The sequence below is a fragment of the Lytechinus pictus genome, chromosome 10, assembly GCF_037042905.1.
Source record: "Lytechinus pictus isolate F3 Inbred chromosome 10, Lp3.0, whole genome shotgun sequence".
In the NCBI taxonomy this organism is placed as follows: Eukaryota; Metazoa; Echinodermata; class Echinoidea; order Temnopleuroida; family Toxopneustidae; genus Lytechinus; species Lytechinus pictus.
This window is the reverse complement of record NC_087254.1, coordinates 34,958,796-34,972,342: the sequence shown is the minus strand read 5'-3', so window position 1 is coordinate 34,972,342 and position 13,547 is coordinate 34,958,796. Positions and strand designations below refer to the sequence as shown.

Genomic DNA, 13,547 nt, shown 5'->3' with positions numbered 1-13,547 from the left:
CTGTGTATGTACCTATATGTATCTATCTGTCTCTGAATCTATGTGTATATCATAATATCATAATCACCGTTATCATCATCATCATATTTGTCATCAATCATTATCAGCATCATCCTCCTCGTCATCGTAATTTTTATCGTCAATCAATATCTTTCTAATGTCTATCTGTCTGTCTATCTAATACCTATTTATCTGTTTATATATATCTCTATATCTATCTATCTATATATTAATATATAACCGTCTATCTTCTATTAATCTATCCACCTATCATTTATCTCTCCATCCATCTATCTATCTATTTATCTATCTTTCTTATATGTATCCGTTTATGTATCTACGACAGATCACCTAATCGTTCGCATAAGGAAATAAAATCTAGTCTTTTCTTCTCTCTATTCTTCGTTATCCAAATTGGCTCTTGGCTCATTCCGTAATTCTTCCCATTACTTTCCCTCTTTTGTTTGCTACTTTATCATCGTTTAATTCATTCTCCCTTTCTTACTAATCATGCTAATGTATTAGTAGGCCTATTTCGGAATGATTTTGATCTTTCTCACATGTTTTCCTTTTTTATTGTTTTTTTTTTATTCTTAATAATTCTTTTAATGTTTCCCTTTTCCTTCTTTTCTCTTTCCCCCTTTCCTCTTTTTTCCATTTCCCTTTCTTTCTTCCTCCCTTTTCTCTTTTCCCCATTTTTTCCCGGTGAAATCCGCCAGGGGGGCAGCCTGCCCCCTCCCCCACCCCCTGCCTGTTATGCCACTGATCACCATCCAAACCAGTGGCGTACCTAGGATTTTCCACAGGGGGGGGCAAAACCGTCCGCCCAAAAATTTGATAAATAATAAATTTGAATAAAGGATTTCGTTCCAGAAAAAATTTGACAAGCAAAAAAAAAAAAAAAAAAAAAAAAAAAAAAAAAAAAAGGTCTTCGATCACAAATAAAGGATTTCGTTCCAGAAAAAATTTGACAAGCAAAAAAAAAAAAAAAAAAAAAAAAGGTCTTCAAGCTCGTCAGGGGGGGCAAAAAAGGTTTTTCAAGTCCGTCAGGGGGGGCAAAGATACGTTTTTGCATGGGTTGTGACTCGTCAGGGGGGGGCAGAGTGCCCCCCCGTAGGTACGCTAGTGATCCAAACAATCAAAAAGTGATCATAAGCGCCTATAAGGAAAGGTGAAGATCGTTGAAAAATAAACCCCCCAAAACATGCGCACTTGGTCGCTTCGCTCTCTCACAGCCTGTCTCTCACGAGAGCATGTAATGGTAATTGTTTTTTATGATTTCTTTTCTTTTGATGAATGGGGATTTATTTTTGTGCTGTTTATTATCGTTCCCCTAAAAAACATCAGAAGTAAGAAATTCATTAATCAATAAAATGCATCATGAGGAAATTGATTTAATTTTTTTTTTTTTATAGAATATGATATTGATTGGACCTGTCAAAATTGACCCACCCCACCCCTCCGTAAAACCCAGGTCTGTAAAAGCCCACTTAAAACTAGGGTGACTACACCCCGGGACTACACACGGGAAATGGGCTCCGTCAGCCTGCTGTAATGTCATTGTTTGACCTCTTTTGGGGGACCGGGGCTTGGCAGATTTTATTTGTACACAACTGCCCCCCCCCCCCCCTATATACAATCCTTGAAGCTTGACCCGCCCCTGTGACCTGTGAATATTACTGTGTATGTTTTATTATAGGCCTCCATGCACCTATATTTATGTCACTGTCCTGCCTTTTCTCTTTAACTACCAGCAATCGATACTAGGATCATGCCCTTTTGGCTCATTCATTATTACATTTTTCGATTTAATAGGAAACTGGTCAATAAATTTATTAGAGTCCCAGGATAAGAGTGGACATATTATTTGCATTTCATCAACTTCACTTTTTCAGTTTTGATAAACTTACTCAGCAAGTAAAAGTACAAATACATACATTTCTGGGGTCTAAATCTTCAGTAAAGTATATAAAAACTCCAAATACTACGCTATCAATGTGATTATGTCACGATGATGGGATCCATAGGGGTAATCATAATTTACCACACCGGGGAGAGCATGAGTGATGTGAAAAATTTGGGGAAAGCCCCCGAAATTAACTAGTCTATTCGTAGTCGCCTAAGTTTATGGTTTATTCAAATTTCAACCCCGCAAAATATGACAGTATCATGAAAACCTTACATTTAGTAAAATATTTCCTTTAGAAAATTGCTATTTTTCAAAAATTATTTTGAAGAGGCAATTAAAAAAAAAACCGGCATGGTCAGTTTTTCAATCAGCTAGAACGACTGCCCAGTATCTACCATCGAGGTTACGTCAAGCTATCGAGTTTACGGATATCTCTGAATCTCACGCTAATGCTGTTGAACAATGCTTAGCACTGCATGACATCGCAAAAATATCAGCATATAATTTTTTACTGATAATTTTTTTTCCTGAAAACACCCTCATCATAAAACTGGGTCAGTAAGGACAATTACTATACTAGACAAAGACCAAAGTCTGACTCTAACTTACTTGATTTCCTTCCTCCTAGCTCCTGGGCGCTGGTACTACTGCTTGCTTACAAAGCCTTTGTAGTTTGTAATTTATTTGAGACGCCAGTCGATCGGAGCTTTGCATCGAGTGTTTGTCGTAGTCGTAACCGCCGTGGCTTGCTACATGCATGACATGAGCTGACTGTTCATTGACAAAAATCCTAAGTTAGATCTACTCCAATTTCCAATCTCTAACTTTTCGGCAAAATGTCGTTTTGTTCCTGGTTTGGTGGTGAGAAGTACAAAGATCATTTTGAAAATGGTGAGTAGATCTAGTGTTTTGTAATATTCTCTCAATATCAATAAGATCTGGTTGTATTTTTTCAGTTATCAGATCAAGATTCAGACAAGTCAACACTCACACTCCAAAGTGACTCAGTCAGTCTACATTTTAGGCTTATACGTTATTAGATTTAAAAGTAGCTTGATTGAATAAGTTTAGGGCATGTCAATTTTACTTCTAGACTACATCTACATTGGATTTGATTCTTTATTTAGATCTATAGTATAGTTCATTTGTGATTAATTTGAATTTGATCATACAGGTTTTTTAAATTCTCCTATTTGGTCTATTTAGAGTTAAAGCTAAATGACAGTAGTTTCAGTAAAATACTGATTTCGTGAGAAAGTCTGTAAAACCAAGGTTAAGTATTACTATATCATCGTGGATCTAGATCTGGTACAGTTACATAAACTGAACTTTGTGAAATCATATCTAAGCTAAAAAACGATCACACTGAAGATCGCCAACACAGATAGGCACAAGTGGGACAGTGTATTATTATTGCTGGAATAAAGACCCGACGGAAGTGACAGAATCCGCGCTTATTTTGCTTATTTCTCAGCAATTACACAATTTCTTCCAGAATCCCAATCACAACAGGTATACCCTTGGGCAAGGTATTTTATTCCAATTGTCTAGTCTTTCGGAGGAGACTCTAAGCCGTCGGTCCCGTGTAAGGGAGAGTCACACCATTTGCACATTAAAAAACCTACTCCTCTTTTCGTAAAGAGTAGGGAAGACTGGGAAGTTATCCCGGGGAAGTAGTTAACGTATTAATTTATTACTGATAATCACTTATTTATAATCCTGTTCCTTTGTAAAGTTGCATTAGGGTAATTTATTTATACTGTATTATAGTAACCTTTCCAGATTAACTGTCCGACACTTCTATGACACGCATGTGTTGTTAGTGTCGTTAATTTTTTATCAATCAATCAATCCAGAATCCTTTGGCACATATTTTTTATTCATACGAAATTACGAACAGACACTTTGGTGTTTACTTTATAAATTCTGTAAAAAGTCATTTTGAGATCGTCCCCACATCTGGAATTTATCTTTAACAGATAAATTACTTGGCTCTTTAATTCAAATTCATCACCGTTTTGCAACCTGTCTAGTGTTGACAGTACGATAGTTGTCACAAGAGACGTAACACAGATTGTCAATGGGGGTCAATGGCTTGTAACAACATGTTTAAGTTTGACATAAAGTTCAACATTAACGATAGCTTTTGTTTTGTGGTTATTTTGAAGGACTATATGTACATGTACAGCTTCTAAACTTAAAGGAAATAATCAGATAGGGGTTTAATGTTAAAGTCAACTATTATTTTTCCCAAACTGTAGGCCTACTTTAGCTAATTTTCCTATTACATTAGAAATAAAGTGAGCAATATTCAGAGTCTTTTTGTCATAAGACTCCAAATATAGGGATCTTCTTTTTTCCTGGTGGGCCCTCCTGTATATAATGGTGAAAGTTGTAACTATAGCCTATATGAGTGTCAGTAAAGTTCTGTATGTTTATAGCTTAAGGAAAAAAGCCAGTTGTGCTTATGTTTTCAAAATGAATAGCCTACATCATCCAATAAAATGACCACACAAGTGTCTGCATGAATAAGAGAAATATATGTGTCCCAGGATTCTGGAAGAAGTTGTGTTAATTGCTGAGAAATTACAATATCTGGTATTTTTCCAAGAAATAATAAAACACTTTCCCTCTTGTGCTTAGCTTATAGTGTGTTCTTGATATACTTGAGAGTTTTTAGCTTGGATTTCAGGATTACATGAAGTTCAGCTTATTACCTACCAGATGTAGATCCACATTGATATAATGACAATCTTTGTGCTGCAGAATTTCTTGTGAAATCAGTGTTCACTACTTTGAACTTGAAAATTCTTCATGTGAAATTGATGTGTCACTTCTCCATCTTTCTTTTTCCTTCTTGCGTACAAGGTATCTATGTCTGTGTGGAGTGCGGACACGAGCTCTTCTCCAGCATGACCAAGTTTGAGCACTCGTCTCCATGGCCTGCTTTCACCAAGACTGTGAGAGAGGATAGTGTCTCCAAGAGACCAGAAGGACCTAGTGCTTTGAAGGTTGGTACCCTATGTCTGAAATCCATCTGTTTGGATATTGATTATAATTTAACTTTGGTCTCCTCATACCCTTATGGCTAACCATGTGGAGTGTAGTTTGAGCTAATACATTGTAGACCTGCATTGAAAAGGCTACAAGATGTTAAAGGTCAAAATTCAAAAATAAGAAAGTTACAATGAAATCAATATGATGATTACCAAGATGCTAATGTTTTATGCTTTGGGGCAATCTGCTATTAGGTTAAAGGTCAACATGCCTGTTGGTGGTAGAGTGTGTCTGTTAATAATCCAACATGTAGTGGGCGAAGGTTCAAATTGATGCAAAGGTTCAAGGTTTGTACCCTGGTCAAATCTTTTGGATGGTGACATACTGATTACTGACGTTAAGGTCAGTCCTAGATATAAATGATCTTATATTATATGATTGATGTGTGTCTAAAAAAATTCAATTACTAGTACACACACTCAATATTTTGCTTCTACTATTTGGAGAGTTAATATCAGAACTGCATACATTTACTAGACATGATTTTCTTCTGATGGCGATAAGCTGGTCCCAAGTCAGGCTTCCCCAAGTAAATCTTATGTATTTAATTCTACCAATACCTAGTAAAACATAGATAGCTGCTTGGCTTAAAGGGGTCCTCCGAGCTGAAAATATTTATATATAAATTATTAGGGTAAAATTCTCAGAGCAAAATGCTGTAAATTTCATCAAAATTGGGTAACAAATAACAAAGTTATTGAATCTTAAAGTTGAGCAATATTTTGTGAAAATAGTTATATGCATGTCATCAATATTCATTAGGTGGGCTGATGATGTCACATTCCCACTTTCCTTTTTCTCATGTTAAATGAAATCATTATTGTTTCATTTTTCACACATGTGTGAACAATGTGTATCCTTTATAATGAAATAAGTTGCAGAAATGAATATCTAATTCATTAAATGAGTTGTCAATCCATTTTTTTTTCAGTTCTGGGTAGAAAAAAAATCATTTTTAAAGAACAAGTGGGGATGTGACATCATCAATTTGCTCATTGATGAAGACATACCTAGAACTGTTTCAACGGAAATACAAACTGTCATATTAAACTTTGTTATTCCTTGTTCTATTTTGATAAAATTTTCAGTGACATTTTGTTTGTCTGATTTTTCTTTTATCTGTTTAAATCATATTATTTCAGCCCAGCGCATCCCTTTAACTCAGGATAACCCAGGTGCAATTAGCACCCTGAATGCTACAAAGTTGATAGGAGTGCACTGTAAAGTTTTCGTCAGGTTTTATTTCCCTTAGATTATCGAGGATGGGGAAAATGAACCCATTGGGGCCCAAGCACCTTATTCTGAAAATTGTCTGAGTTCACACAAATATTTTTTATCTTAAAGGTGTATGTTCCTGGGATTCAAGATGCTGTTTGGCACTTTTGTTATTTGCTGTACTCGCGGCCATCTTAATTATGAATATGATCATCAACGTAATCTGCATGTAGCTAAAAATCATCAGCCGGTCGCACAGGGCATGCACAGTAGGCCTATGCATTTGCTGCGCTGCTTTTGGTTGCATCATCGCTGGCCCAAACATCCACTGTTGTCACTTCACACAGCAGAAGGAGGCTGACCCAACCTGCCAGGATCTTTGAAAAGCAGCCGAAAGATAACGTGAGCTGAGAATCGTCAGGATTCTGGCATTCAGAACATGGCATCTGCCTAAGCGCTGTTTAACCTTGTTGTTCGCGGGCAGCTGGTGCTGTTTACAGTGTGTACATGTATGTAAGTCCAACAGCGCCATCTTGATTCCCAGGAATATGCATGTATGCCTTATCTTTTCTTGTATTTTTCACTATGCATGTTTGATGCCAGAACTATGATATGCCTAAAGATGAAAACGGCCCATAAATATCTCCACACACAAGATAAGATCTGTAATATGAAAATTCTTAATGTTAACTTCCTTGGCAAATAAAACAAATTTAAAATTGATAGGGGACTATTGTAAGTCAGTGTTGCATGTGATTTTTCCTCAGTCTATTAGGAAAATTCCATGCTGGCAATACTTCTTTTTTTACAAGAGGAAACATTTTAAAGACAATAGAGAGCTATATTATAGACCTATCATCAATTCATGATCTCAATCCATTCTTAGAGGTCATGCCAGGGAAAATCACCACATGTTTATGCACAAACACAAGCGGCATGGGTACAAGGGAAATTGTGCTTTGTGTCAATAATGTGCTAAATGTTTTTACAGGAGCAACACTTCTAACAGTTGATCTAATCCAAAAATGGTATCAAAATCAGAAAAAGAGAAATAAAGTTACATAAATTCTGACCTTTTGCATTTTGGTGACACAGTTTTATGCCATGCATATACAATGAGTGAGTTTAACACAATGGGCATGTCAGAGATAAAATCTTGCTTTGGTGAGAATAAAAGATACAAGAAAAGATAAGACAATTTTCAGAGTGCCACCTCAGTTGCATATTTGAGAGTTATAACAGGTGTATAAACAATTCTTAACAGCCAATCAAAATCAAGGATTCTTCAAAGTTCCCAGAGAATAGTTTGTCCATAATCGTCTCTTTTATATGCAACAGGGCATGGGACAATTATGGGAGCTTAGTGGTCTTATTGTTTTAAAGCTCATACATAGTGGAATAGATATATGTAAGATTGCATGAAACAAAAATGAAATCCTGTTTGAAATTCACCTTGGTAAAGGAAAAAAGAATTAATTTTGTCATTCCACTGACCATCTAAATATGATTACAGAAATCAGGAGTAAACTTTGTTCAACTTGTTCGTATTGATTATTTCATTTCGTTTTTCCATGACTAGGTATCGTGTGGAAAGTGTGGCAATGGCTTGGGGCATGAGTTCTTGAAAGACGGCCCAGACGGTGTCCAGTCCCGTTTCTGAATATTCTCGTCTTCCCTGAAGTTCAAGAAAGGGAAGACAGGTAAGAATGGAATCATTAATCAATAAAATGAATTAATAAGAATATTTTATATCGGGAGCATTGTGGCCCAGTGGATTAGTCCCTGGACTTTGAAATAGAGGGTCGTGGGTTCAAATCCCAGCCATGGCGTAGTTTCCTTCAGCAAGAAATTTATCCACATTGGGCTGTACTTGACCCAAATGAGGTAAATGGGTACCTAGTACATGTAGGAATTAATTCCTTGAAATGCGTGTGTGCTGTAAATATTACATCCACCAAGCCAAAGCGGGGGTAATAATATCCAAGTTCTTTGGAAGCACATAGAGACATTATAATAATATTGTGATATGCGCTATAAAAGAACTGTGTATTAGATTATCATTATTGTTAATAACAAAGTTTTGTGGACATTGCCGACATTAATTACATAGAGTCAAAGAATAAAAGAAGTATTCTAATCAGCGATAAAATAAATCCTGGAATAGCTTAATATAAGTTTTGCAGTTAAATGAAAGCTGTGCATGGCCATGTAGATATTGTGAATCGCCCTGTATGTATATGATTTTTAGAAGTACATGCACAAATAAGGTATCATTGAAAAGCTGAGGAGCTGCTCTTTCATATTCTTGTAAAACCTAATATTTAGTCATCTTTAAAATAAGTTCAATTAATTATGATTTAATTTTCTTTTGATAAAATGTGCTGTGCATGTACGTACCTTCAGACTGTAAAATTAAATTAAAATCCTTTTAAACGGTATTGATGATGTTCTGGAGTTTAGACATGAAATTTATCTGAGGGGATGGTAATAAACTTAAGAATGTCCACATTGATTTGAACGTTTATGTTTTGGCATGAACGATATCTTTTATTCAGATAACATGAGAGAGGGTGTGTTATTAATTATTATAGACTGAGTGGATTTTATTTTCTTTGATACCAAGATGTAATGAATATCTGTCTTTTCTTTACTTTGTTTCTTGACACAGTCACAGAGAATGGTACAAAATCATAGTTACATCTAGAGTTTATCATCGATGGTGGAATTAGGCCATCATCTATCCATCCAGATACATGAAGTTCACAAGGCTGAACATAGAACAACAGAGCAAGGAGCAAGTACCAGTTGAGCAGTGTCAATATCTGTTTAGATACTAATCATATTCTTGCAAGTACATGCATAAGTCATATTTCCAATTTCTTTCTTCAGGATATATAAGGCAGGATATATAGTCACATTGAAACTTAAAATATGCTGGTATAACACAGTGACGCATAAGCTATATTCTTACAGAGCAACAGCTTGTTATAGAACCCTTATAAATGGAAAATGAAATTAAAATAATGAGAAAATATATAGTGTACCGGGTACACCAAAAGTTAATCAAATTTTTACAAGGAATGATCATTGTCCCATCACAGATTTTTAAAAAGATTAATATATAAAAGGGACAGATAAAATTTCATGAAAAAAAATGCTGCAAAAAGTTTCCTGAGGAATGCTTAATTTAAAATATGTACATGTATCAAGATGGAGATGATATCCTTTTTCTGCTTTAAATACCTTTTTATGAAATGAAATATTTATTCATGAATTACCAATTTTCTTGAAAATAATGACTAAATATCAAGCTTGTACAGTAAACTCACTTTGCAGGATGAAATGGTTCAACTAAATTTGTAATGAATGTTGTACCATTGATGGTTGCATCGAAGTAGCTTGCGCCTTGCGTGATATATAATCGTTTGAAGAAAGATATGGTTCTTTAATTTTGAAGACTAGTTTGCTTTATTACTATTTCAATTAACTCGACCATCAATAGCATTTCAAATAACCCAATTTGCTCAATTATTTTTTCAAGGTTTGAAGTTACATCTAATGACTCCTGCCACCAAAAAATCTTTGATCACTGAAATTATTCATTGAAGGAAAGAGGATCAACTTTGGTCAAGACCATTGATAATTGAAGGGTTTTTTTTTACTGAGGGTTGAGGGAGGGGGGGGGGCAAAAACTGATAAAATATTTTCTTTTAAATACAAGTTAGTGGAAAAAATAAATCAGCTGACCACTGTACAAATATTTTTTATGAAGGATTTAGCTAAATCTTCTCTTGGAATAATAAGAATTTGCCCCCAAATTTAGAGGAGGGCTTAAAGCCTTGAAATTTCAAGGAATGACAACTACCCCCTCTTCCTCGCTGGGAGCAACCATGGTCAAGACCAAACAGAAATTCATTGTCAATGTTTGCCCGTGTCATAAGAAAGATTTCTGGAGAGGGTCCATGAGACCGAGTGTTATGTATACATGTATGTCTACATATATGTAATACAGAAACATCAGAATATCTTCCGCTCAGCCTGATCTTCAATACAAACTGAAATATACAATCTATAAAACACAGTAATTATTTCAACCATATGTAAAGTCAACTATAATTCCCCTTCAGGGCATGTTTAAAACCGAAAGTAACGTTCATAAGATTAGGCTAAGCAGAAAATAATTTTGAAATTTTTGAAATAGACATACGTACTCCTCGGTCTTGTGGGAAGACCCCCGATTTCCTTTGAATTAAAGTATTGGAGGATAAATGTTTGAAAGTGCAATCCTCGGAACAAGTCGACATGAACACCACCACCTTTAAAATCCAATTATAATGTTCATAATTTCAATACGCGCTATTTGTTGTTCTTGCTGAAATGTATTTACTCTGTCTTCAGTTTATGGAAGGAAAATTCTGATTATATTGTTTGTGATGCAGCGTGACTTACTACAGCTAAAGCTTCTACGGCAGCTGTAGTTCTGATGATTAGCCACGACCATGGTCCCTTCTGTAACCTGGAGACATACACCTCATCATTCAGCAAGTTGTTTAAAAGTTTCTGATATTTTTTTTATTTAAGTTTGCACAAATATGAATGTTTCTTTCATTTCAAATACTCATCACTTTCATGCGGGTTGTCAGTATCAAAGCAGACATTTTTTTCTCTTTCTTTCTCCTATATTAGCAATTACTACAGATTTTCATCAAAATTGATTTTTTATTTTCGTAACCTGTTTACCTGTAAATATACAAGATTTTATTTTTTTGTGATAGATATTTGTCATATTGAGTCTTATCGTTGTATGTGTACATGAAGGTTTAAAAGATGAAATTGAAATTTAGCTTTAGGCAGTCAGATGTAGGCTACATATATGTTTGAATGGGTCGTTGATAGTTTTCATTGTGGAGAAATTGTATCCTACAAATCTGCTGTGTGTGCAAATTTACCGTGTGTGCAACACTTTAATACCTACATGTGATTTTGTACCATATGTATTTTGGTTGAATATCACAATAATTTTTTTTTCAACAAGAGGAATGAGATTTTGTGATGAAAGCAATAAAAATACTACAGTATTTACGTAGGATTCTTACTGATTTATACCTGTAATATATCTGTAAACGGTAACGCGCTTTAGAGACATCGTCCAATGAATTCTAGCGCTGTATTAAAGCGGAAGAATAAATACTGCATTTATTCCAGCTATCAAGACTTACTGCATGACTGAATGGATACTTTAGGGAGGGGGTGGATGGTTTTGATGGGGAAGGGGGCATGATAACCTTAAGATGACATAATTGTTTTATTGAACCAGTTGAATTAAAATATTAATAAAAAATAATATAGGATTTGTATAGCACACGTATCCACCTTGCTAGGTGCTCAAGGCGCTCCTATATTACCCCGGCTAAGCTAGTCTACCGATTCTGGTGCGCACAGCTTTTTGAGGAATTACTTCCTGCCGGTACCCATTTACCTCACCTGGGTCGAGTGCAGCACTGTGTGGATAAATTTCTTGCTGAAGGAAAACACGCCATGGCTATGATTAGAAAATGAACCTCTCTGGTAATTTTCTGTCTCATTTTTTCCTTTTGTTTTTTTAAAATACTTTTGTCACTACTTATCTTCATCTCTTAGGTGCCGCCTCAGGGATATTCCATCATATGGTGGGTGATTCATAAAGTAGATCGTGAAGTTATGCTTGATTTTACATACAAATGGCACATGTTCTTTGGTGCTAAGTCGGCAACATACTGAACATAGCTATGGTAGGGATATCATTTAGCACAAGAAAGGGTCACTAGTCAATATGTTTTTATGCATTTTGATAAGGAATGGAGCATTTAAAGATCAACAAAAGTTATGCCAAAGCTGGAAATATTGAAACATTCTGAGCAATGAAATTCTCTTGATAGCTAGGATTTAGGAAGAATGGTATGAACTGATGATCCAATGCAAAGAAATGCCCTTTCAGTCCCCTCGCATTCAAAATGTAATCGCTGAAACTGTCAGTTTCGGCTATTATTCAACTATTGATTGAGTGTAGTCATGAAGAATCAAGTGATTTCGTCATTATTTTGGTGATTCAAAAACACTGGTTTGTTACGTGCATTGTAAACCGCCTTTCACAGTCTTTTTGAGAAACTTCTATTACTCAAATTCACTAATCACTACCAGAACTAAATGTAATCTGACACCCTACCAGTATCATGTATGGAGTTGATTTGTACTTTTTTAGCTGATACAATACGCATGCAGGGTTGCAATTCAGAATACATTTGTAAACGCTGTATAAAAAGAAACCCAGGATTATCGTGTGTGTTAGCCGGACCATCCTTGTGTCTCGTTGTGTGCGTGTGAATATTATTCATGTGAAATATTAATCCCCAAGAAAATCACAAGTGCTCTTGTTCTTCGTCCATTTTTTTTTTACCCGTTGTATAGTACTACTGAATTCAGGCACAGTACACAGGTAGATACATGGTCTTTTTATTGTGCTACCGGGGTAATCAGGAAGCTTTTATTTCAAAACATGATGTACAGTATAATGTAAAGCTATGAAATCATCTGTGTTGTACATGTATATGTTGGTATGAATTTGAATCTGTTCTCACATTTGATAGTACTCTGGTATTGCAATGGTCTATACAGGTAGTAGTTTTCATATTTGATGATTAAAATATGTATTTATAACTATAAAATCCATCATCACAATCTTAAAACTGACACGGTCAAATGTCATTAATCAACCAGTGTAGTAGAGATCAGTCACAATTGTACATAATGGACTTTTAAATATGAAAAATGCTAGCGCTCATTGTGATTGTCTGGGTAATTTTCACGATTTCTTTTGAACTTTTTCATTCTTAATAAAGCAGATGAAATAGAACCTCGATTCAAAGAATAGTTCTAAGATTTTGTTATTGAAATATATTTAAATAGCTATTGATTATCTTAATTCATTATGTTCTCAAGAAAAAAATGAAATATAAACAAAAATGTGTTAGCAATGGCTATGTCAGTAACTAATTGAAAGCGATTCATTGTTTATTATGCAATTTGTAGTTTAGAATAAAAGTAGGGATATTTTCGTATTGAATGTTTATCTCGTGAAATATATTTAGTCTCACCCTCTTGTTTTTTTAATCAATGCTGATGCTCAAATTCTGATATGCTGTGTGCAAAATTTATTATACTATTCACCAGTTTGTTGGGCTTCCTCTGTCAGTCAGAGAACATGTAGAAGATGATTCTGTTGTTTAATATTGGAACCTCTATTTGAATGCAGGATGTAATATTAAAATGTTACTGTGTAATCATGTGTGAATATTTGTTCAAATAAACCTTGGCATATTAATAATAA

The 13,547-nt window shown here is 35.0% G+C and overlaps 1 protein-coding gene across 1 annotated transcript; it reads left to right on the top strand.

The window, feature by feature from the left end:
• The first annotated feature begins 2,293 nt into the window (after positions 1–2,293).
• LOC129269538 (methionine-R-sulfoxide reductase B1-A-like) lies at positions 2,294–13,547 on the top strand. The gene is made up of 4 exons (XM_054907053.2): positions 2,294–2,800; positions 4,778–4,920; positions 7,761–7,881; positions 8,850–13,547. Exons 1-4 carry the CDS (start codon positions 2,746–2,748, stop codon positions 8,873–8,875), a joined length of 345 nt encoding a protein of 114 aa, XP_054763028.1. The 5' UTR covers positions 2,294–2,745; the 3' UTR covers positions 8,876–13,547.